Source organism: Fringilla coelebs (assembly GCF_963513975.1).
Source record: "Fringilla coelebs genome assembly, chromosome: 3".
Classification (NCBI taxonomy): domain Eukaryota; kingdom Metazoa; phylum Chordata; class Aves; order Passeriformes; family Fringillidae; genus Fringilla; species Fringilla coelebs.
In genome coordinates, this window is record NC_140030.1 from 1338334 (window position 1) to 1364627 (window position 26294).

At 50.2% G+C, this 26294-nt stretch overlaps 2 protein-coding genes across 2 annotated transcripts in view; both read right to left on the reverse strand.

Moving 5' to 3' along the window:
- The window catches only part of LOC311152531 (interferon-induced very large GTPase 1-like), a 29445-nt gene extending 16178 nt beyond the window's left edge, over window positions 1-13267 (reverse strand). The window contains exons 1-3 of the mRNA XM_084203702.1: window positions 13107-13267; window positions 6967-7143; window positions 4823-5008 (exon numbers count right to left, since the gene is read on the reverse strand). The gene's annotated coding sequence lies outside the window, so the exon portion shown is untranslated. The remainder of the gene's footprint in view (window positions 1-4822; window positions 5009-6966; window positions 7144-13106) is intronic.
- A 3865-nt stretch (window positions 13268-17132) lies between these two features.
- Window positions 17133-24425, reverse strand: LOC311152254 (interferon-induced very large GTPase 1-like; the record flags this gene model as incomplete). Its single annotated transcript, XM_084203178.1, has 1 exon — window positions 17133-24425. One exon carries the CDS (start codon window positions 24423-24425, stop codon window positions 17133-17135), a length of 7293 nt encoding a protein of 2430 aa, XP_084059304.1.
- Between the last annotated feature and the right edge of the window lie 1869 nt (window positions 24426-26294).

Below are 26294 nucleotides of genomic sequence, written 5' to 3' on the forward strand. Positions count from 1 at the left end.
TGTAATCAAATTTCAAACAAGATCACCTCAAATTATTGAAGTGCAAGCCATGACAACAGCTTTTCAGTTGTTCCTTCAAGCTGTGAACATTATCACAGATTCTGCTTACGTAACAAATTTGTCCAAAAAGTTAGATAAGGTTGTTTTATCTGAAATTAATCATTGTCCTTTACTTGGGGTGTTGCTGGAATTGTAGAATACAATTCAGCAACACACTAAACCCTATTTTGTACTACACATTTGTTGTCACCGTTCTTTACCAAGACTTTTCACTGAAAAGAACGCTGTAGGTAATGCTCTTGTTGCCAATACTGCTTTAACAGTTCCTAACTGTAAACAAAAAGTGTGTTTTTAATCTGTAGTGATCATGCTTGAGTTGGTATTCCAAGAAAGATAAGAAAAAGTTCCTGCAGTTTGGAGCAGTTAACTCTATTGACACCCAACATAACAATGATGCATCAAAAAACATGAAGCAAGCAATCACTTCAACATAAATGTGCTTCTCAATACCAGGATGAAGTGGCTTTTTGAAGACCTGCATCTATTACTTCTGCATGAATTTTTACACCTGGTGTAGCTTCAGCTCATGCTCTATCTTCCTTAAAGAAGCTTAGTTGTTGGCTTGCTAAGCAAAGCAATAACACATCTGTGGCTTTAAGTAGATTACTGCTAGGTGTAAAGAGCATTAGACATGCAACATTACAAAACAGAACAGCTATAGATTTCTTATTGTTATCTCATGGTCACGGATGCCACAATTTTAGAAGTATGTGTTGCATGAATTTATCAAATCACAGTAAATCAATCTACAAAAGTATTGCAAACTTGAAAGAGTCAGTAACTTACAAGTAAATGACAAATGGAGATAGCTGAATTTTCCAAAAGTTAAGGCATCACGAAGTGGCTTAAGGCCTTGTTGAAGACTAGATTGTTAATTTTGTTGGTAATTGTAATTATTGCTCTGTGCCTCCCTTGTCTGCTTGGATTTTTGCATCAGGCCCTGCAAAAATCCTTGTCAGCTGTGTGTGTCTCTCAAATGCAAAAAGTATGGAGGGGCTTGACAGCTGGCCTGCAAGCAGAGCTGAGTTCGTAGAAGAAATAACAATTGATGATTTTTGAGCATATCCATAGCAAAGAAGAAGACAAGGCCGTCAGCATCAAAACAGATTAGAAAAGATACATGGAAATTTTTGCAAGCTAGACTACATGCATAAGTAAATGTGTAAACATGCCTTTTTAAATTCCTGTACAACTTTTGCCAATTATATTGATGCTAATTGCTTTGCACCAATGAATATAATCAGTTATTGTGATGTAGTTCATGACTTAAGATCACACTTTGTTAAGTGTATATAAGCTGGAGAACACACAGAATAAAAAACTTTTATCTTCTTGGACCCTGATCACGTGTGTATGTCATGTCCGACCTAATGGTGACAAACAACAAGGGTTCATTTGTGAAAGTAATGCAGTCATAGCTCAAGACATTTGTTTGGACGCAGAGGAAAATATCTGTCACTCTGAAATTCATCCTAATGAGACTTCTGAAACAGTCCTTATAAACATAGGCAATGGGTGTGCATGCTTTAGAACCGCTTGTGATATTGTATTGGTAGCAAACGCAGTAGTGGATACTAAAAATCATTCCAATGCTTGTAACTTTACCAGAATTGCAGCGTGTGATTTTTCTTATGAAGCTCAGGTTACCTCTCACTACCTTTTACAATCCAACTACACACTGATTCCCAAACTGATGCCTACTCCTGTGGGAACGCAGGAAATTCCTCTGGCTGCCCTGGAGGACGTGAGACCCTGTCAGGGGGCTTGGAGACCTTGGCACAGAGCCCAACACCCCCGTGCCTTTGATTTACCCCTTGGAAAAAAAAAATTTACCAACCTTTATATGAAGAATTACAAACCACGAAAGTTTAAGCAGAATGGTAGTGAATTTATTACAAGGTGGAAAAATAGATTTTTTGGGGTTTTTAGAATGGGGGTTCAGGGGGCAAGATGGAGGAATCTGGGCATGTCCTTCTTCTTCTTCTTGGCCTCCATCTTCTGTTCTGATGTTGGCACTTTTGGATTGGTTTAAGGTAGAAGCTATCTGTCTAACATAGGTGATAGGTATTGGAAAGTAATTGTAAAGAGTGTACACATAGTTTTTAGTATAAAAAGATAACCCCAGCCCGGAGGCAGGCAGAGTGCCTTAGACTGTCCTGCTGAGGGGACCTCGGCAGGACAAGAGAAAGAATTTTACAGGTAAGAAACAATAAACAAACTTGAGACCAAGAACTGAAGAGCTCTGACTCCTCCTTCGAGCGCCGCGCTGGGAAAAGAGACTTTCTAGCGCATCTCGGGGTCACTCTGAGCAGCAGAGATTCCAAGATATTCCCATTGGGATGAACCTCACTTTGGTAAAGCAATTGTTGCTCCATCAAGACTTAATAAAAATTTTGGAAAAGGTCAAGAAAAACAGACTGAAAACCCCGGTAACTGTTCATCATAATGTGAGACAAATATACCGAGTCATGGAAAGATTAAGGAAAGATGTCAAGCATAGGTGATGGGATACTCTTTTTGGGTGGTCACTTACTGCCACAAGTATCCTGAGCAATATATCATCCCATCATTATCCTTTTGATTCCAGTTTTGATTAGTGTTATTTTATCAGCAATCTTATTCATTAGGAATAGGAGAGTGATGAAACGGTTAACAAAACTGACATCTATAATTAATGCACACAACTTGGCTGATGTCCTCTTCAATGTGGACTTCCACAAGACTGTTAGCACAAGGCGATTATAAATTAGAGTGTGTGTTTTGAAATAATCTTCAATTTCCTTTTATGATTTGTGAAAATGACTTCTGATTTTTAGTGAAATGTTTTAAAAGAAATTATTTTAAATTAATACTTATTGGATTTGTTTATTGCTTTTGATTATTTGTGATTTGTTTTGATTATGTGAAAAAACTTTAAAAAAAATTGTTTTAATTAATATAAACTATATTTGTTTGTTGTTTCCCTTTTTCCCTTTTTCTATCTTTTCCTTCTTTTCTCTCTCTCTCTCTCTCTCTCTCTCTCTCTGACATACTGTCTCTGATTTCCAGGATATGCTACCAACGATGATTCCTGAAGACTTCACAACGACACTGCGGAACCCTGCTGATGAAGACCCCTTGAAAAGTGTTGTGAGTCATGAGGTGGTGTGAGAGACAGTCTGGAGTTCCCCTCATTTGCCTCTCGACAACCCCAAGGATGGACATCGAGACCCTGGGGACCCTGATCGGAATTCTGGCCTGCCTGTGGTGGATGAACACCAAATAATCCTGAGGCCCCTGAGCAGAGTTGTGGCCTGCCCAGCGATTGTTCACAGCTGTGTCTACAGTGACCGCTTCTGGCAGGGCCTGCCAAGGGGGTGACACGCCCTATATGCTGGCACCTGTTTCGCAACAATAGCTTGTGAATTTCCCCACCTCTTGGCCTGGTTAGACTTTCCTGAGGTAACCTTTGGTGGTCTCTCCACGGAAGACCCCTCATCTGCTTTTAAACCACCGTGACGGATGGACTGAGATGGGAGCAGCCTCTCCTTCAAAGACTTAGACATGAAACCCCTCTATGGAGAAGCTCCTCATCCTCCCAAGGACCTACACTGAAACCCCTAACATGGGGGAGGTGTGTGGGGAGCTGACCTGACCAAAGTGAGATGTTTGCCTGCAGGTGTGGCCATTGGACCAAGAAGACAACGGTTCTCTCCTACTGCTGAGAACATTCTTCAATGCCTTCTTTCCCCCTCAGCGATTTCAATAGACTTATTCTTTCTTTTATCTGTTCCCCCTCAATAGTTTCAAGATCTGTTCCCCTCCCTCAGCAATGGACTATAATAGAACCTTGAGTTAACCAGGTTTTTCAAGATCTCTCTGACATGACAGGCGGATTCCTTCGGCTGGACTACAAAGGACTTCATCTCTATGTTTGGCAGCTATATTCCTCTCTCTCTCTTTCTCACCCCTCTTTTCTGTTCTTTTCCTTTCCCTAATTCATTTAACACATTTGCTGTGGCCATTCGATAAAGGTGCATTTGTTCTGATTAATGCTGCAATCCCCTTTCTGTGTTGGTTTTTGCACTCTGAGATCAGTAAAATGAACCATCATGACTCCCTGCTGGGAGAGCAGATCATGACACAATGGGGGGAACCATAAATTCCATAGAAAGTCCACTAATTGACAGATTGTTACTCACTCAAGACTGTGTGATATATCTGGATTTAGAGAAAAAGAACAGACACAAGGAAAAAATGAAGGGGGGGTTATACATCAGAGCATTAGAAGGGGGTCTGTATGAGGTGTTTTGGGAAGCCTGTATGTCTCAAGTTCTTCAGTCAATGGGGAAAGAGAGAGGGAAATGCAGCTGGCAAATTGGGACAAAAAAGAAGGCTGTGTCCCCCAAAAATGCTGAGAGACCTCAGGGGAAGTGCCCCATGGCCTCTCCCTTTATTGGAATAAAGTTACAGGATTCCTCTGTCTCATTTTGGACATAAACCTCTGGTGGTTGTGGATCTCGAGAATTGTGCCATTATCAATTCACTTGGATACTGGAGAGATTTATTTAATGCACCAACCCTTCCCTGGATTCAGCTTCCATTCCACCAAGGCCACAAGACCCTTAACAGCACAGGAATCAATCCCAGGGACTTGAACTCAGGTATAGATCTGAGGGCTCCTGCATGCCTCCAGAGCCTTCAGGGGCAGCTTTCCTTTGGGAATCCCTGCAAATCTGGGCAATGTGTGCAAGGGCTGTGGGCTCTGATTCCCCTCACTCACCTCACAGCAGATGCTCCCAGCCTTGGCTTCTCAGCAGATACTGGCAGCCAAGGGCCCCAGGTGCCTGGCCCAGCAGAGCACAGCAGCAGCGGCAGGCCTGGGGTACACGGTGGGTGTGGAGAAGAAGATGGGAAACACTTGAGAACTCAGGAGGAAGAACAGCAGGGAAAGGAAAGGCCCAAAATCCTGAAGAAGAAGAGCAGACAGTCAGCAGAAAGCAACCCATGAGTATGGCAGATTCATTCCAGGGAGCACTGGAGGCCAACCCTTCTCCTCCACTGGGGATTGCCCAAGCAGCAAAGACTCCTCAGGGCTCTTCTGGGGAGACAACGAGAGCAGGGTTTCACCTGGGACCTACATCCATTCTCTCCCACCAGAAGGAAGCTGGACATGCTGGAGAGGTGGGACAGAGCAAAGCCCCTGAAGGTCACCAAGGCCAAATGCAGGTGTTGCCCTTGGGTTGGTACATGTTCATGCACAGACACAAGCTGGGAAGAGAATGGATTGAGAGTAGCCCTGAGGAGAAGGACTTGGGGATGCTGATGGGTGAGAGGCTGTGCAGGGAACATCTGTGCTCTGGGGGCAGCAGACAAGGTGAGGAGGGGGCAGAGCCAGGGGAACAGCCCTGCCAATGGGGCAGCAGGGCCCTGTCCCACCACTGCCCACATCATGCAGGCGCTGCTGGGAGGAAGCTCAGGGCCCCAGAGAGGGGGGAGAAGCAGCGCTGGGCTTGGATCCCAGCAGGCACTGAGCCCTCCAGCACCTAGTGTGCTCCCACCAGCAGGATGGGGACAGGAGGGGGACAGCAGAAACAGGAAAAGCTGCTTTCTTAAGGTAATGGAAGTTCAGCAGCAGAGGAAAGCTGGGTGTGCTGGCAGAGCACAGGAGGGATTTCAGACACCAGCTGTTTTCTTTGGGCACATGTCCAGCTGCTCCCTGGGCAGCAGAGCCTCAGTGCAGGATGGCTGCTCAGGAAGGGAACTGCTGGCTCAGGATCATTGCTGGAGCTTGTCCACTTGAGACACTTGTCCCAGCCCTGTTCCCTCCCTCCCTGTTCTCTCCCACTGGAGCACTGTGAGGACTGGTTCAGTCTCTGGAGTCAGACTGCCCTGGATAACATTTACTCCAGCTCAGCCACACCCTGAACCTGTCCCCAGGCACCCTTGGCAGTCCCTGCATGGCTTCCCAGTGCTGCAGGAATAGGGAAAAAGCCCCATGTGACTGCGCCAGTGCCCGCTGAGAGGCACTGAGCACATTTAGGGCATAACTCAGGACCCAGATCCTCCTTGAAAGCAAATAAGGGAAGCAGCAAGGCTGGCAGCAGGACCTGCCACGGAATGCCTGCACCCCGTTTTATGGGAACAACCCCCCAAGAGTGATTTCTGCAGCCCTGCCCCAGGGAAAGGGGCTCTGGGGACACTGCTGCCTTTGTGGGGCTGTCCCAGGGACCACAGCGCTCGGGGTGGTGTCGTTTAGAGTGTAAGAGAGGAGAATCCCACCCTCCCTGCATGGGCAGGAAAAGGAATGATCCCCCCGGCTGCTGCCTTCAGGGGAGCGCAGCCATCCGGCCCCAGCGCGGGGCTGGGGGTGCCCGGGCCGGGTAGGGTCGGCCCCGCCTGCGGGGAGCATTTCCCGGCCGGGCACGGGCTGGTGGCAGGGAAGGGGCTCCGCTGGGGATCTGTGCCCGGCCAGCCCCGCTGCCAGCTCTCGGGACAACCTTTGCGCCTCTGCAGCCTTCCCTGAGCCCCTCCATCCCCCGCATCCCTCCTCCTTCTCCCGCCGCTCCGCTCCCCCCAGCTCTGACCCCGGCCCCGCCCCAGCTCAGCCCCCGCAGCGCACACGGCTCCCCCGAGCTCCCCCAAAGCGGTGCCAGCAAAGGCGGCTGCCTGCAGCCCCCGCTCGGAGCACACAGCGCCTGCCCACTGCCCTCAGCCCCCTCTTCTCCTGCCCTGACATCTCCCCAGCCGTAGGAAAGCACAGGGAACAGGAGGCAGGAGAGCAACCAAATCCCGCTCCCTGCTGCTCCCGGCTCCCAGCCCGCAGTTCATCCCCACCCCCATCCCCATCCCCATCCCCATCCCCATCCCCATCCCCATCCCCATCCCCATCCCCATCCCCTACCCCATCCCCATCCCCATCCCCACCTTCTCCCTCTGGTCCTCACAGCTCCAGGGCTCGAAGAAGTCCAGCACAGCCCAAACAGCTCCGGCTCTTTTGGAGGGATCTGCTCCTGCTTTTATTGGGCCAGTGGGGGAGCAGCTACAGCTTTCCTGGAAATCTTGTGTTTTCCTGCAGCAGTGGGAAAGTGAAACTGCTGCTGCCTGTTTTGGGATGAAGATGTCCTTTATAAGAGTTGGACTTGATGATGTTGGAGGTCTTATCTGACCTTAATGATTCAATGATTCCATGGATGGCAGCAGGAGCTGGGCAGAGCCTCAGGCTCCTGGCTGGAAACCACCCACCCTGCTCCCCTTAGCCTGGATCATGGAATCTCAGAACTGCACATCCTGTGCCAAGGCCTGTTCACCCTTATAGGGAGGAATTCCCAATATCCCATTCATCTCTGCCCTCTGGCAGTGGGAGCCATTCCCTGTGTCCTGCCCCTCCATGCCTTGTCCCCAGTCACTCTCCAGCTCTCCTGGAGCCCCTTCAGGCCCTGCAAGGGGCTCTGAGCTCTCCCTGGATCCTTCTCCTCTCCAGGTGAACAGCCCAAGCTCTGAGGAGAGGAGGGATGGCGAGAGATGCTTGTTGGTACCATCACATCAGCTCTGTGCTTTGAACAACCCAGGGATACCAGAGACAATCCCCACAGCCATTTGTCCCTGAGCTTATGCAGGCCAGAGGGCTCGAGCAGGGCCAGAAGAAAGATGGGAAACAGGGACCCTCAGCACAGCTCCTGCAGCCAGAGCCATCCTGGCAAACCCACAGAACATCCATTAATAATACCCAGGGGACAACAAGGGCAACTCCCTTGGCCCAGGGGTTGCCACCAGCAGCTCCCACTGTGTTTTCCAGCACAGGAAGAGGGCACAGATGGTGCCAGCACACAGGATCTGGGGTGCCAGGCCATGGGGCCAGGCTGCTCCCAAAATATCTCCATCTGCTTTTGGCATAGAAGAAATGCTGATGCTCTGGAGGGGGTTACCCCTCAACACTGGCACAAGGCTGCAGGACCCCTTGGAGCAGGAAGATACAGGGTAGGAGGGAAATGCCCTGGATTTGGGGTGTGAGGGATTAAAGGACAAACACAAGAAATGGGATGTTCCTATTGGAAATTGTCCAAAATTTTATGTAACTTTAGTCAGGGGTTTTGTTCAGCTTTGTTCTGCAGGAAAAAGATCTGAAGTTTCTTTTCAAAGGACTGTTTCAGCACTGGAGGCCTGATAAGCTCAATATCTCACTAAACTGGGAGTAGCACAGAATATACACAAAAAATAAGGACCAGCAAGGAACATCACCTCTGGCACAGTCAGATACATGTGGTCCAGAAAAAACTGATAAGAGAACCAAGGAATGAAGACCAAATTAGCATCAGAGGCAATGAAATCTGTAATCAGTAGAAAACCATACACTAGCAACAGCATAACTCAGGATCAACAAACATTGAACCAATGGATTTCTATGGGTTTGGACTGTATAAAGTTTGGGGGGAAATCTACTAAAGATCATGTGTGATGGAATGATTTCTTATGCAAAAGTCAGGCTATGTGTGGATGAAAAAATATTCCAGAGTAATTCCAGGAAATCAGGCATCTTATTGCAGCAGAGTAGTGAAAGTGAAACCCCTCTTTTGGAGTCAGATCACTGACTTAGGATCGACATTCCATGCCAGCTGTGGTGTGAGGTGGCTCACAGAAAACTCTCATCTTTTGATGACCTCAGACCCTTAACTCCTGTATTGACTTCTGGTGATAATATTGCAAACTATGATAATTGGATATATAGGCACGTAAAAAAAAGCAGGAGAGGGACTTTGGAGAAAGGCCTGGAGGGGCAGGACAAGGGGGAATGGCTTCCCACTGCCAAAGGGAAGGGATAGATGAGATACTGGGAAGGAGTCCTTCCCTAGGAGAGTTGTGAGGGGCTGGAATTCCCACAGAAGCTGTGGCTGCCCCATTCCAAGAAAGGGACACCTTCCACTGTCCCAGCTTGCTCCAGGCACCGTCCAACCTGGCCTTCCTTGGACACCTCTCCAGCAGAGGAAGCAGAGCAGGAGCAGGGCCTGGCTGCAGCTTTCTTGGCAGGGGACACCCCACACCTGACAGTAAGAGAGCCTTGGGGTTTGGCAGAGGACATTCAGCACCCAACCTGAGCAGGGGGCCTGGATTGCTTTTCCCTTGGCATGTGGACACACAGATCCTGCTCCATGGCCTCAAAACAAGCACTGGAGTTTGGATATTGAGACCTCCAGCCTGCCAGGACCAGCCATCACCTGGGCCAGGCTGACAAGTGACAAGAGCTGCAGCAGACACAGCTGGCATTTGTCCGGCCTCAGGGGAAGCCTCAGCAGCTGCCAGGCAGGGCTGGACACATCACCTACAGAATATGGATTTGGTCCCTCTGTTCCCAGTTTAGCTGAGCCTGTCTCCAGAGGGATATTTCCTCCAGCCAAAGAATTCCCTGCTGCAGGAATGTTACAGGCAAAGAATCCCAGGATGACTGAAGTTGCAAAAGACCTCCCAGACCCTGAAATCCAACCTGTGCCCGATCCCCACCTTGTCCCCAGCCCAGAGCACTGAGTGCCATGTCCAGGCATTCCTTGGACACCTCCAGGGACGGGCACTCCAAACCTCCCTGATCAGCCCCTGCCAAGGCCTGACCACCCTTTCCAGGAAGAAGTTTCCTCTGATGTCTGCCCTGGCCCAGCCTGAGGCCGTTTCCCCTTGTCCTGTCCCTGTTCCCTGGGTGCAGAGCCCGACCTCCCCTGGCTGTCCCCTCCTGTCAGGGAGTTGTGCAGAGCCACAAGTTTTCCCCTGAGCCTCCTTTTCTCCAGGCTGAGCCCCTCCCCAGCTCCCTCAGCCTCTCCTGGGGCTCCATTCCCTTCCCAGTTCTGTTCCCTTCCTTGGACACGCTCCAGCCCCTCCAGGTCTCTCCTGTCAGGAGGGGCCCAGAGCTGCCTCCAGCACTGGAGGTGCCCGGGCAGAGCCAGCTCAGGGGACAGGCACTGCCCTGGCCCTGCTGCCACCCCAGAGCTGGCACAGCCCAGGGACCAGTGGCCTCTGGCACACCTGGGTTCACGTCCTGCTGCTGGCACCAGCACACCCAGGAAATCATCTCCGTCACCATTAAACCATGACACCCCCTCCCTGCACTGCACCTTGTGCTGCACGGCTTCCTCAGGCTCAGGAGCTCCTCAGTGTCCCTTCAGGAGCAGCCAGAGAACCGTTCCCTCTCTGCCCCTGCCAGCCTGGCACAGCAGGAGCACACTCCTGCCTCGCCCCCAGCCAGCAGGAACGTGCACACTGCAAACTGAAACCATCTGCACTCCTGACTCCATGGCACGAGTGACCCAGCCAGGGCTGGAGAGGGCTGGGGATCATCCTGCATGAAGCTCCTCTGCTCCTGCTCTCTCAGCTCCAGGGACACCAGCTCCTCTCCAAGGACAGGCTCCTTCCCTGTTGGGGACATGTTGCCTACTCCACATTCCCTCAAATCCACTGTGTCTTCTCCAAATCGATGCTCTGTGGCCAGAGAGCTTCTACAGGCACAGCTCAGAGGCTGAGGCACAGCCAGGCCCTGGCACAGGGTGCCCAGAAAAGCTGTGGCTGCCCCTGGATCCCTGCAAGTGTTCCAGGCCAGGCTGGATTGGACTTGGAGCAACCTGGGATAGTGGAAGGTCTCCCTGCCCATGGCTGGGGGTGGCACTGGATGAGCTTTAAGGTCCCTCCCAGCCCTATTTGTCAGTCTGATAAGGCAACCCAGCTTTGGAAGCTGCAAAGGGCAGAGCATGCCAAGCCTCAATGCCTAAATCAAGGCTGGAATACGCGACCCAGCACCGAGATTTGTGCTGGATCAGCCACTTTCCCAAGGCTAAAATAGCCAGGAACAAAGCTCCCCAAGGAAACATGACACAGAGCAAGCAAGGAAGGCAGCAGGGCAGACATGAGTGGAGCTTAGATTGGAGCGCTAAGTGAACCCACCCACTCCTGTCCAAGACTCTACTGACTCAGTAAAGCCACAGGCTCTGGGGCAAAGCTCCTCCTGTCCTCAGGACACAGAGCCCTGATCCCACATTCCAGCCCTGTGTCACCAAAGCAAGGCCAGGGAGCACCCCACCAGTGCCTAACTGGGGACAGGGAGTGGCTGATGCTTCTGTGCTGCATGGGACTTCCCTCCTCACTCTGGGTGCCTTTCAGGGTTCTGCTCCCTGATTCAACTGCAGCAGCATTTCTGTCAGAGGTGCCTTCAGGAAATAACCTGGCAGCAGTTTTGGTCCCTGCCACATGATCCAGATGGGTATTGAAGTTGGAGACCCCCTCGTCCCTGCACAGGTGCTGAGAGGGACAGCAGCAACCCCACCAATCCCTCCAGCAGGACAGGAAACAGGCTGAACATCCAACAGTCTCCCTCTTGGAGCAAAAGAACTGTCTTTGCAGGAGCCAAACCAGTCCCTTTGGGAGGCCTGGCCCACAGCTGAGTGTTTTGATTACCTTTCTCCAGCACCCACACAAACCCACAGTCGTTCCCTGCCTTTCTAAACACGCAGACATTTTCCTGATGAATCCCCACACAGCCAGCCTTCCACAGGGAATCTCGTGCACCCTGACACATCATCCCAAGTCACTCTCTCAAACACATTTCTATTCACCAGGGTGCAAGAGGACTGTGAGCAAGCCTGGCCACCCCAGCACCCACGGATGGCTCCAGCAGGAGCTGTGCTCCCTGAAGGCCTCAGACTTGTCCTGATTGTCCCACATTCTTAAGTGACACTCCATGAGCCACCCTGGAAGGATGACTGGGACATGGGCTCACATGATGGGTCCCACAACAAGAGCAAAGCAAAGAAGGTGAGGTGAAGCCTTTTTACTTCACAGCTGGTGTGGGAGAAGAAACAAATATGGAAAACATTCTCCTCCCCACATAAACACTGGATTCAGCATTCCCCCGTGTTAAGGATGTCGCCTACTTTGGCCCAAAATCAGGCCTCAGGGATTTAAATGCCACAGCAGAGCCTGTTGGCGCTTCCAGCAATTCCTTCCAAGGTTCCCAGACTTTGAACAAGACACAGCTTGACACGAGGAGATGGGAAAGACGTGGGTGTGATTGCATAGAACACCCACAGGGCAGGAGCACAGCAGTCCTGAGCTCCATGGGGGCAGTTCCTGGACTGGCCCTGCTCCTGGGAAAACCACAGTCCCCTCTGCAGTCCCTTCATGGGGGAACAGCCCCAGAGCTTGCTGTGTGCAGGGACAGGTCACCACTGCCTCCCTAGACCCCAGCCCAGGAGGAGGAGAAGGTCCCAGTCACACCCTGATCATTCCAGCAAGGAGGGGTCCATGTCACACACGGTCCCACCTTCACCACACTGCTCCTTGCTGCACCCACAGCCCCCCAAATCCCAGCTCTCACTCACTGCAATTCCTCTGTCACACAACCCCGGGTCTCTCTGCAGCCTCCCAACCCATAAACCTCGGGTTTCACTGCAGCCATCCCCCCAAACCCTGTGTTTCCCTGCAACACCCCCAAACTCGGGTTCCACTGCAGAGCTCTCTGTACCCTGAAACATCTCACTGGAGCCTCACCCCAAAACCCAGGTTTCCCTGCAATGCCCTGTCCCCAAACTCCAGGTTCCCCTGCACTCCCCTGCCACCATCCCAGGTCTCACTGCAGCACCAACCCCCTGTCCCCAAGCCCCTGGGTGTCACTGCAAAGCCACCAAACCCTGCGGCTCACTGCACCTCCCACCCCTTCCGGGTGGGTTTCAGGTCTCACTGCAGTCCCCCAAAACCCCGCACACCGCTGTAAACCCCCCTACCCCAAAACCCCAGATCTCACTGCAGACCCTCCCAACACTCGCACCGCCCTACACTTCCCCCTCACTCCCTTTAAATCTCAGGTTTCACTGCGGCCCATCCCTCCGCCCCAAGCCCCGGGATTCCCTCCATCTCCCCTCCCCACACCCCGGCTCTCCCTACAGCCCCTCCGGAGATCCCACCCCGGCTCCATGCCCCGCTGCAGCCTCCCTTCCTCCGTGCACCCCAACCTCCCCTCCCAGCCCCGGCCGCCCCTCAGCGCCCCCCTCACGGCGCCAGGCCCCGAGCCCGGCCCCCGTCAGCGCCGCTACCTTGTACTTGCTGAAGCCGGCGAGCTGCTCGGGGCTCACGTACTCCATGCTGGCGCTCCGCTGTTGCCGCTGCCGCCGTTCGCAGTGCTACCGGCGCTCCCGGTGCCGCCGTTCCCGCTGTTCCCGGGGCCGTTCCCGCTGCTCCCGGGGCCGCCGCCGCCGCATCGGCCCACCCGGCGTGGCAGTGACGTCACCGCACCCCGCCCCGCCGCGATGGCGCCGCCTGGCGGCCGGGAGGGCCCCACGCGTGAGGGGAGCCAGAAAAGCGGGAAAAGAGATCCCAAAAACACATCCAGGCCTGGCCTGGCTCAGCGTGGAGCGATTCTCCGTGTCCTGGCACTCCAGCCCGGCTAAGAAGTCTCTCTTGGATCTCCGTTAGGTACCAGAAAGGGCTCAAAGGTATCCCTGTACCACTCTCATCTCCCTAAGCCCTCATGGATTCCGTGTGGGAAGAGACCCTAAAGCCCATCCAGTGCCCCCTCTGCCATGGGCAGGGACAACTTCCACTGTCCCCGGGTGCTCCAAGTCCCGTCCAGCCTGGCCTTGGACACTGCCAGGGATCCAGGGGCAGCCACAGCTTCTCTGGGGAGGGAGGGAGAAGAAGGGGAGGAAGGGAAACTAAGAGCAAAATTGTTTTTCTCAGACATCCCCACCTGCCCTTCCATCCCCATCCCAGCTCCTCCCAGCCAGGCACCCCAGGCCTATCCCCCTCCTTCTCCAGCCCCGTCCATCCCAGCATGTGCAGCAGACAGACCCCACAGAGAGTTCCTGCTGCACTTTACAGTCACACCTGTTGGGAAAATCAACCCACAAACATCAGAGGTTTATGTCCAGAAAAGAGACAGAGGAATCCTTTTGCTTTATTCAAATAAAGGGAGAGGCCATGGGCCATTGCCCTGGGGTCTCTCCAATTTTTGCAGGACGCAGCCTCCTTTTTATCCCAATTTCTCGGCTGCATTTCCCTTCTCTCTTTCCCCATTGGCTGTGGTACTAGAGAGGTACAGTCAGCATGGAGCTGGCCTCAGGCCCTGCAGGCCTCCAAGCAGGACAGCTCCTTGCTGCAGGAAAACTCTCTTTGGGGTTGTGGTAAATAGGTGTGATTTGTGCTGATAAAATTGAAACAGTAATCAATATCTGGAAATAATAAAGCAGTTAAAAGGAGTAATGCCAAGAATGAGAGAGGAGGGGTTCCACACACCCTCCCCCTTTTCCTGCAGGTGTTCAAGGCAGGACGCAGCAAGAGATAACACATACTAAAATTACCAGTAGAGAAGGAGAAACTGGTTAGGTTTCAAGGATATGTTAATTATATGAGATTTATTGCTTTGATGCTTGGAACATGGTATTATCTTAGTTTTGGCTTACATTATACTAGCTTGGCTCACATTATACTAGCTTGGTGCGCATGTGTAACCCAAAGGTGAATGGGAGGACAGTGATGAAGAGGAGGGCCTTCGTCCAGTGGTGACCCCCAAAGAGGGCTGCGACCACCTAAATGAGTGGCGGAGCATGCACACTAAAAGGTGGTGACAGGACAGAGGTAGAAGTGTGATGAAGCTAAAATGGGAGTATGGTGTATTGCCATTGGGCCGCTTCTAGCCGGATAGCGAGAGAGGACCAGGGTTCCTCAGGCGAGCAGTCTTGGGCCGGGCAGCTCAGCCTTCAGCAGGCCGAGTGTCCAAACCCTAAGTGCCCTATAGCCTGACACCTTAGCAAGCTCAGTGATTAACAGCTCTTAGTGATTTTCAGCTCTTATAATTTCAGCTCTTTGCTTGCTAAGGTGCTGGCCTCAGTGACTTCCACAAAGCAGACGAAGAGAGAGAGGAGAAGGCAGCCTTGGAGATTCCACGATGGTTTATTTGCAGGGAGTTTGCGAAGGGTTCCAACGGCAGCTCTTCTACCCAGAATAGCCAGGGTCACTACTTATATAGGGTTAGGAGGGATTGAAAACTGACCAGTTGTAAGGGTTAGGGCAAATAGCCTATAGGGTCACAGAGAGATAAGCTAGGCCGGAGGGCCTAAGTGAAGACTCCAGGCTTAGCTACTCTGACTCAGCATTTCCTTATCTCTAGGCTTACATCCTCCACAGGGCTCAGCCATCTCAGTGTCTGCTACATGGGAGGAGACGGCTTCAACAGATAAAATAAAAAGAGGAAATTTGGTTTGGCATGCTTGTACATCAAGCGCTGAAGGTCCCGGACCTTCGGCCTGCGTACCCCGTACGGTAAGATATTTGCTTATGCGCTATTATTGTAACCAAATTATCTCTTATTTCAAAGTACCTCATATTTTAACCCAATTATATTGTTAATGTATCAAGTGTGTCTAATTAAAATTGCTGCTACTTTGAATCTTGTTTGGCTTCTATTTGATGGGATAATTGGGCAAATATAACAGGGTGTTGGATTTTAGCCCTTTTCTGATCCAGAGATGGGGCAACTGAGAGGCATTTTAAAACTTTTTAATTTTATTTTTCAGTCTCATATGAAGGGTGAGACAATACGGATATTCCAATTCACACCATCACAATTAGAAGCTGACTATTTCTTGATTACAAAACACTATAAGCATTTCTTGCCTTGTTAGTTTTTTGCTACACTATGCTGTAGATGCCTTAAAGCCAATTATTTAAAACTGCCCCTTGTGGGTGCTCTTACAAGGCATTTTTTATCATTCTATTTCTCTAAAGTGTCTAACCTTATTTGCAAGCCATCATTCAAAACTTTTTTCTAGCTCTATTTCTCTCTCAACAGTATCTGTCTCATTCTATAGCATTCCTAAGTCAGCATTTCTTATCTCAAAGTTTGCATACAGATGCATACTGGGTGGGTCTTTTGTCAGGCCTTGAGAACTCTCCACAAATCTATTTTTAACATTTCCCCTCTCTCTTGGATAGAAAAAAACTTTTTTGATGGCCTTGTTCATCATTTTTTGTGCACAGTGAATTACACAAAGCTCTATTATTAACATTGTTATGATAACAGTCAATACCTATAAATCTATTTTGCAAAGTTCTTTTAGCTGAAGTGTAAAACTCCATCTTTCAAACAAGTCATCTATCTATGATCTATCATTTGTTTTAATTTGATTTGCAAAATCTCTCTGTTTTTGAAGTTGTTTGTGGATGGACACTGAATGGTCAGAAAAGTTCAAACAGCACAGTCCTTCAAAATCCTCACAACTATGTTTATGTGCCACTAAAGGAAAATTGATGGCAGCTCTGTTCTGTAAGGTTGCATGTTTGACAGCACTAACATCTGTCATCGTGTTACTAATTGCAATGGAAGTAGTATTGACTTTGCTCAGCCAACACCCCAATTGGTTTAATTGTTTTAATGCCTCAGCTGAGAGAAATTGAGGTAGAAATAAAGCTGATATAAGTTGTTTTGCAGGGCTCTAGGGTTTGAAATTGCTATTACAGTTTTCTTCATAATGATGGGTAAATCTTTTTTCTCTATGTTTTCTCTTGATGGCTTTTTTTAACATTAGGTGCTATAACAGTGAACTGTCCAATGCTATACGGGCCACTTTTAATTTTTGAGGGAATGCCTTGCCAGGCTCTAACTCTACAAATCAGGCAATATCTTTTTGGCAATTGCCGTGGGGACTCATCTAGGTCAGCAATTTTACCCTAAAGGAACACTGGGGTAACACAACTGCACCACAAGCTTGAGTTTCTGCACACAGGATGATGGGGAGTAACATTTAATTCTGGATCTCCCTGGTACTGAAACTCAGCACAAAATTCCACTGCTAATGAACCAAAAATTTCTGATTCTTGAGGTTCACAAGGTGCTTTAAGAAGATCAGGCAACAAGGCAAGAGGATTCTGGCTTTCTCATGAAGTGAGGCGTTGCTGAGCGATGGCCACAGTAACATTATTTCACCAAATTTGGGAAAAGTTAGATGCCATTTTCTGAACAAGGTTTCAGAGTGTCATTATGTAACTGCATTTTGTGGAGAGCCTGGTACAAAGTTCTCCTAAACTGCAAAGCTTCTGTGGTTCTTCCTCCCCAAGGATGTGGCTTAACGCTTCTCCAGCTCAGACAGTGCTTCCTGCTTGGTAATTCTCTGCCACGCCTCAGGGATTTCTCCTTTGCCCTGAAATTTCCCATTGTACAAAGCTTCCAGCTGTGTCCTGAAATGAGACACAAACCATTTCCAGTACGCCTGCATGGATGAGTCAGGAAGAATGTTCCATGTGGAATAAGGGGGTCCTGCATCCCGGTATCTCTTATATGGGATCCATTCACTGCCATGAACACTGAATGTGCAGTCACTTGCAACATCGCTGGAACAAATATCAATGACCAGATGGTCTGTCCCATGCCACAACCATCCCTTCAAAGCTTGTGGGCGATGGAAGACCAGCTGATGGTCTCCATCGTGATTCCACATGGTGTTTGTGCAGACAGCCCCACAAAAGGGACACTGCTCCCAGCACCTTGAAAAATGCTCTGCCAGGATGGTGTGAGGCTGCCTTGGAAATGAGCTCAGGTCTGCACCAGCCAATTCTTTCATGAGCCTGTCCCTCAGGTCATCCAGAGCTCCTGCCATGGCACTGCTCAGGAACTCAATGTCTGTGACCTCCTGGTGCTCGATGCCCTTCAGGTCACTTCTGGGTAAGTTGATAATCTCTGACAGTTCCCTGCAAAATTCATCCAGCCACAGAGAGACTTTGTCTTCTCTGTCTTTTCTGTCTTTGACAGCTCGAGTTGATAAAGAAACAGCTGACAGGATATTTTCATAGAGAATATCAAGGGAGGAATCTAAAAACCTCCACAGCCTCTGACTCCCATCTAAACAGTGACTCCTAACTCGTGTCTCAATGTAACTCTGAAAAAATTGTTTCGGAGATGTAAGGTACTGCTTGAAATACTCAAAATTTTCCTGTTCTGCCAGGTATCTCAGGATGCACACTTCCAGATTGGTTCTGCTGCCCTGGAAATCAGGTGATTTCTGCATATCCTCAGCAATGTCTTTAGCTGTCCTCTCATAGATTGCCTGGCGAAGAGCTGGTACAATCTTGTCACAAAGGAAAACAGCAAAAGTTGTGACAGAAGTGGCTCCTTGGCAGGAAATCTGGAAACATTGGAAGAAATCTTCTCTCTTGCTGCTCAGATACACAACTGGGTCATTTGCCTTTCGGAATGCTTCGTGCATGGCTTTAAACCTTCCTGCTGCCATTGTGCACAGATACAGAGACAAATCCATGCTGTACTCTCTGTTAAATGTACAGGTTGCATTGCTGGGGACAGAGCTGACACCTTTCTGTACTTCATTGAGTATTTCATGAATAAAATTTCGACTGTAGTTCCGTTTCTCCTCTTCCTTCTTAGCAATGTTTGCCCTCACGCACTCTATGATGTCATCTGTGATGTGCTGAAATTTGGTCACATCAGCATTGGAAATGCTCCTGAGATCTGGGATAATGCCAAAAACCCTTTTCTTCGTGATGTGTTTCTCTGGATCTAAGGAAAATTCCCTGCCTTTGGGAAATGACATGATCTGTGCATGGATACCCGACTCCTTAAAGTGCTCTAGAAGGACATCTTCGATTTGTGCATCAATATCCACCTGCTCTGGAGCAGGAGCAGCACGGGAGACTTCAGCAATCCACTTGTTCCAGACAAGAGTAAAGTTGTCCTTCAGTTCTCTCTCACTGAGGCTCTTCCCTTTAAGACTCACAGCCAGCTCCCGACTCCTTCTCAGGAGCTCATCTTCATAGTCCAACTTCCTTGCATCCAGTTTCCTCTGCTCCTTCTGTAGCTCAATGAGATTCTCACATTTCTTTTTTGTTTCATGAAGAAGAGTCTCTTTTAGCTCTTTCAGCTTCAGCTCTGTGCTAGATTTCCACTGGATCAGTGTCTCATGGTCTTTGTCTTCACCAAAATACTTTTCCACTTCTTTCTCAATGGCATCACTTGTCTCTTGCACCAGCCCTTCAAGGTGTTCTCTGGTGACATTCTGCAAGTCCCCATTCCGAATTTTGTTGTCCAGTCTCATCTGCACATCTAAGATGTGACTCCTCAGCCTCCATGTCCACTGACTAAAGGCACTTTCCAGTTTCCTGTACACAGCAATCTCCAGGGAATTCTTGAAGCTAAACACAAAGTTTTCATTCACCAAAGCATTCCAGAGGTCACCAATACGATCTTTCAGGCTGGAGAGCCTCAAAATGCTGCGCTGTGACTGCTTCTTGGCAGCCTGGAGGATTTTGCTCTTGAGTTGCTGGACATTCTGGCTGTATTTGGGGTTGGGTGGTGCCATTGGGGGATTTCCTTCCCACAGGTGAGCAAAGTAGTGAATGTGGGTGTTCACATCAAAGCCAATGACATCGCTGAAGGAGGAGATGCCACAGAATTCCTGCTGAGCAGCTACCACGGTCATTTCATCCAGCTTTTCCTGCAAACGCCTTCGTCCTTCCATGTTCTGCTCCTTGGCAGTTGCTTCTCCCACGTTTTGGTGGACAAAGAGGCAGCTTGGGGAAAGATTGACTTGCTTCATCCTCAGGAAAGCCTGCACAGCAATCTGGAGAATATCTTGCATTTCTGACGGATTTTCTCCAAAGATATTGATCACAGTCATGCTGCCAACACCAATGACAAAGGTGGCCAGCTCGTTGTCATGGTTCAGGGACTGTTTATTGGCCATCTCGATGGAACGAAGTCCCTCTGTGTCAACCACCAGCACAAAATCAAAGCCCAAGTCGTGCTGCAGCTCCTCGCCCACCGGGATGAGCTGCATGAAGGCCCCGCGGGTGCATCTCCCTGCGCTGACGTTGAACTGCAGACCAAACATGGCATTCAGCAGGGTGGACTTGCCTGTGCTCTGGATGCCGAGCACGGAGAGCACAAACACTCGTTTGTCCCCCAGCCTCTCAATTAAGCTGTCAAAGATTGCTCCCACCCAGCACAAGGGCAGGTAAGATGCGTCCCCATCCATCAGCTCCATGGGATACCCTGAAACCATCAGATCTTCTGCAATTTCTGGCAGTTTTACAAAATTGTCTTTCTCGGAGTTCTTTAATTGTACAGCTTCAAAAATCTGCCCTGCCTCTCTCAGAAGGTGCTCCAGGCCAATGGATGAATTGTTGAGTTCATGAGAAATGGAATCCAGCTGATTGATCAAATTGTTGTTCACAGTGTTTTTTTCCTGGTTTTTCTTTTCTGTCAGGTTTTCAGACCATAACCTATGATAATCTCTCCTGAGATCTTCAAGGCAACCACAGGACAGCTCATCCATAAAGACCTTCATCCACTGCAGGAAATATTTCTTGGTATCTGCCTGCTGGGCCTGGAGAAAGCCAAGGAATGGATTCATCAGTGGGTTGAGAGGGAAAGCTTGCTTGAGTTGCTTTCTTCTTATTTCTTTCTTCTCATATTCAATTTGGCTTCGATGATGCTCAACGCTCTTGTTCCTCTTCTCCTGCAAGCGAGTGAGTTCTTTGTCCTTTTGGCACCACTGGTACCACAGTTCTCCTTGAAGCGGCAGCAGCCGGGATTTGATCTCAGACAGCTTCTCTTTCTTCAGAAGCTCCACCAGCTCCTTTGCCTTTGCTTTGGCTGTCACACACGCAGGTTGATCTGCATCCACTATGAATCCATGCTGGCGAGCTTTGTCCACGCAGGCCTCCAGGCTGAAACACGGATTAGAACCTTCCAGGAGATTCCCAATTGTCTTGGTCAGCTGGTCCACCAGTTCTGCTTCGTTTCTGTTCTTGATCCCTATTTTTATTTTTTTGCTGGTTTGTCCAGCTGCAACCTTCTCTTTCTCCGTGAGAAGACAAACCAAAGGCCTTTGTGATTTTAAAAGGTCATCCAGAATCTTTTTCCCCCTGTTGTCCATGTGCTCCCAATCTGACACAAGAGCCACGTTGACAGCACATATCTCCTGCAGGAACTGCACCTGTGCTCCGTGGTCCCTGGCATCTCCATGCAGGTTACAGAAAGCCACGCAGCGCTCAAAGGTGTCATCGGGGCTTCCACCAGGGCAGTACCAGGCAATCTCCACCAGCCCTTCCATCAGCAAACGCTCTCTGGTGCTGCCTCTGCAGTGGTGGTGGAAGAAAGTGTCATGTTTGTGTTTGCTCAGCAGAGCATTCAGGAGCTGGGACTTGGAAGAGGAGGCTGAGCTGCCAATGCGGATGAAGGACACAATGGGTGTCTGTGCCTGAAAGATGAGTTTGTGGCTGAAACTCTTTGTTTGGGCCTGCTTTCCTGATTTCTCCGACTCTTTCCAGCTCCTTTGGATTTGGCTGAGGGCATAGAGTGGGAACTCAATGAGTGAAGTGCATGGGTTGGGCACCAGCAGAGGCAGTGCTAGTTGGCAGAACGCCAGCTTGGTTGCAAGGGTCTGTCTCAGGAAGTCATCAGCACAATGGAAAATGGCCATCTGCAGGTCCATGGGGTGCACACGGCTGTCCCCGCTTTCAGGTTCAGGGGAGGCTTCCTCTGAATCATCTAAAAACTGTTCAGCGGAGTCTGACTGTTGCTGCTCTTGCTCTGTGGTTAGTGGCACAGGTGCAAGGTCTGGGTCAGTCCTTTCCCAGCTAGTCAGGTACCTCACCCGATAATCCACAGTTAACAGCTTTTGCAAGAAGTATAGTGGTAGTTCTGTGTCCTGGCTGGGCTGGCTGTCCTGCAAAGATGTCTTGCAGATGGTGCAGAAATCTCCCATCCCCATTTTCCTTGGATAGTGACTTTCCAGTCCAAGGCGCTTGAGCAGCTGGAAGAACTCCTGATTGGCAATGGCTTCATTATCTTTGTATTGGCTGCTGTCTGGCTTGGACTGGCACTGGCTGGGGGGCTCAGGTGTTGGAAAAGTGTCTTCCAGGTCTCTGTGTGTGTTCTGCATCCTCTGTTCATCCCATTTGTTATCCAAGCACCCACTGACCAAGGAGTCCAAGTCCCGTTCCAGCCTCTCCCAGTCTTCGTCTCCATGATGCTTTTGGAGGAGATTCTTTATCCGTGTGGACCACAAGCCTTTCATGTGATCTTCCATGAAAACTAAACGCTCCCTCTTCTGCTCAAGGGACAGCTTTTGACTTTCAGGTGTCACAGTCAGACCCATCAGTAGGAGGAAGGCCTCAGCTCTGTCAGCATCTTGCTCCTTCAGTTTCACGTACTCCGCATGTGCCACTTCCATTTCCTTGGCCATGTACTGAATTTCTGGGTGTCCAAGGAGGTGCTGAAAAGTGCTGCTTTCCACCTGGTACCCTGCGCTGGTCACAATCAAGAGCACCAACAGTTCCATGTCCTTCTGAGCCTGTTCCGTGAGAGACCGGAGTAAGGAATAAATGGCGAGGCTGCTGGTCAGGGTGGCTTTTATCTTTGCTTCATGAATGTCAGAAGCAGAGCTTCCTGGTGCGTAGGTGACAGCATGGATGTGCTCCTTCATTTGCTGCAGTGTTTTGATGAGCTCTTGAAGCTCAGAGACTTTGGGATATCTGGGAAGCAGGTGCTCAGTCTGGAAGACCCATTGCATAATGAAGGAAGCCTCAGGGAATTCCTCAACAGAGTAGATATGAGGATTCAGGAGACTCTTCAACATTGCCTTGATAAAGGTGGTGTTTTCTGGAGGTGACTCCTGGCATCTCTGCACAGTGTTCACCAGGAAGTCCTGCATGGCTTTGTCTGACAGGCACACATTGATCCACACACTGGGGTTCCTGGTTTTTGCACTCAGATCCTCTTTTAGCTCCATCAGCATGAGCAGCTTCTTTTCATCCACTTTTTTCACCTCCCAGGCCTTCACAGTCCGCATGAAATCTTTGGCCTCTTGTACTGCACCGCCCAGTGGCTCTCCAAAAACGGTGCCGACGCTCAGATTCGTCAGCGCTTTGTACCCATCCCTGAGAACTCTGCTCATCTGACTAACAGACTTAAAATCTCCACAGTGATTGTACCGGATGATGTCCCACACTGGGATCAGCTTAAAGCCACGGTCAATAACGCACCACGTTGTGTTATCAGACATGAGCCCTGTTTTCCACTGAGGAAGGGAAGCTGTGTCTGCTGGGCCCCCTGTGTTGACCACGTAGAGCTGAATCGCAGTATGAGAGCTCTCTCTGGCTCTTCCCTGGACAGAATCCTGTGAGCTGGATTTGGAAAGATCCAGGGTCCCTTCTACACTGGTCCCGAAAACACCCCAGCTGGCCCCAACAAAGCTGTTCAGTGCTTCAGATGTTTGTCGCTTCACCTCTTCCCGCTGCTCGGCTCGGAATCCTTCTGTAGACGCCTTCCACCAAAATATCCCCCCAAAGTGGAGGGGACCCTGGTTTATGTGGGAGCCAAACCTGCTGAAGAATCTCTCACACATCTTCACCAAGGTGGGACTGTCTTCTCCCTGACTGAAGTTCAAAAGCTGTTCCATGTCTTGCAGCTCCTGCAGAGCGGCATCCGAGAGGCGAAGCTGATGCCTTTGGAAGTAACAGGAGGCCAGAGGGATGTACTGGTACTTGGTGGTGCAAAAGTAGCTCTGCTCAGAGTGGGACTGCTGGGTGTCCTGTGACTTCGAGGACCTGCTGTGATCTATATCTCCTCTCGGAAGGAACTTCCAGACCACAGCAGAAACACTCATGCTGAACCCCAGCTGCTCCATGGACTTGGTGAAAGTGGATTCTGCTGCAGAGGAGGAGAACTCCTTCCTCTCAAGCAGCGATCCTTGCTCTGGCCCGGCGAGCTGGAATCCCTCAGGAATCCTGAGGAGCTGCTCTCGCTTTGCCAGTGCATCTTCAGGTCTGCTGGTTCTGTAGATACCCTGCAGGGCCAGTCCCCCTGACGCCCGCCTCAGCACCTCCGTGTCAGGGATGTTGTCCCTCCTGCCTGCTGACAGCTCCTGCTGCTCCAGCTGATTCTGGATGCTCTCCAGCATATCTGCCAAGGGTTTCTCTGGTCGGGGCCAGAACTCTTTGGGAATCTCCATGGCTCGCCACAGAGTCTCTGCTTTCTCCCTCAGAGCATCCTGGCTGTGGCTGTTGTGCATTTCTGTCAGATTATTTTGGGCTTGTTTGGCCACTTGTTGTCTTTGCTTTTTCTTCTCCAAGTACTCCTTCTGTGCCTCTTTAGTGATTGATTTGTCACCTGTTACATTCAGGAGTTTCAGGAGCGCCTTTTTCTCCCAGGAATGCCGTACCTCACACTCCAGCCTGAGGTAGTCTTTATATTCCAGATGTTGCAGGGCTTCTCTGCACTTGATTCCCAGGATCTGTGAAGCTTTGGGCAGCCAGTATCCAGCATCCAGTCCTTCCTTCTCAAATGCCTCTGCCAGAAGCTGTGCCTTAGCATCCCCCTCCTGTGTGCACTTCTGTGAAGCCATGGCTGTGGAGGAAGAACAGAGACTTTCCCTAAGATGTTGTCAGAGGCTCTGCAGTAGCTGCAGACCTGGGGATTGCTCCCACCTGACTGCTGGAGCCTGGCCTGGGATGGCACAAGAGCCAGGGTCTCGTTCCCAGCACCTTGGATGTGCCTGTTGCTTTCCTGTTTGCAGGATCAACCCTGAAGGTGAGTGTGCATCCCAGAGACAGCACAGACACACAGAGACAAAAACACAGACACAGAGACAGATACAGACACACAGACACACAGACACAGAGACAAAAACACAGACACGGAGATGTACGACACACACACAGACACACGCACACACACACACATGTACACACTGAATCACACAAGCTGTCCTGGACAAGGTGCTGCCTTCACCATCACCCACATCCTCCCAGCACAACTCCTCAATCCACAAGTGCAGACAGCTGGGACCATTCCTGGCTCCCTGGAGCACTGGCACAGCCCCTCTGCCTATCCCACAGCCCTGCCTGCATCCTGCACCCTCTGCCCAGCCCTGCTCGCTGCCTGGCCCCGTCTGCTGCTCCCAGCACCCGGAGGCAGTGCTCACACACTCCCCAGATTACATGGGCACCCCACACTCCCCAGACACACTCCCCCCATGCCCCCCACGGGCTCTAAGCTGTGCTCCTGCTCTGGCTGCCAGCACAGCCCCTCCCTTGGGCCTCTCTGGCCTCTTCCAAGGAGCTGTTTCCTGGCACACTCAGGGGCCTACCCCAGTGCAGGCGAAAATCCACCTTGTCCCTGCTCACAGCTGTACCTGGGGCATCCTGGCGGCCCTTCAGGGGAGACTGGAAATGCTGGGAGCCAACTCTGAGAAGTGCCCTCTGTGATCTGCTGCTCTTTAGCACAGAGGGTCTCATCAGGCAGGTGCCCTTTGGTGACAGTTTTGGCTTCAGCCACCACAGAGGCACCAAGTTCAAAATCTCTGATGACAGGAGGAAAAGTGCCTGCAAACCATTTGCTGGGCACCTGCCTTTTCACCTTTGGGGGTACTAACACTGTCACACAACTCTGAAGACTGTCCCACACTCAGTTGACTTGGATACTGGAGAGATTTATTCCTTGCAAAAAATTCTTCTGAGCATTCACCTTCTGTCCTGTTGCAGTACAAACTGATTAGTACTGCATTTTAATCCAGTTATAAATAAGAAACCCTGCCCAGTTCCATAAACCGGCCTCTGGGCTGTCTGACAGAGGTTTCAATTAATAATAAATCTCCTAAACTACGAGTATTTGACCAGTTCATAGTCTAGGCAGCATGGAGATTAGGCCAATAGCTGTTTAGAGCAGTGAGCTTTGAATTTCTTATAAAAGCAAGTTCTGAACAATAAACAGGATCTTTGGCTGTTGAACAATGAGATCTGTTGGTTGTTACGTCTCAGACGCACGATTACCACATGTCACCATTCCACCAAGGCCACAACACTCTTACCAGCACAGGTGTTGATCCCAGAGGCTTTGAGCTCCTGCACCCTTCCAGAGCCTTCAGGAGCAGCTTTCTGCTGCAATTAGTGTTTCTGTTTCCCCAGTTTTAATTTTCGTAATCCCGATTCTCTGATAATGGCTGCTTCCAAAGCCCTCCCTATGTTGTTCCAAGTGGGTATCTCCCTAAATTGTATCCACCCCTGATGTAAACCACTCCCCTTTCTCCTCCCCTTTGCTGTCATTGGAACTGGCTCAATAAACCACTTCCATCACTCCTCCCCTAAGGTTATCCCATTGGCTGGCTGTTTGTACCTGCCCACCAGTTTTGGCCTGTATATAAACCACTGCAGAGCTGCGCTTTTTCTCTTTTGCTTCTGAATCTCTGGAGTAAAGACTTTCTGAAATACGTGGC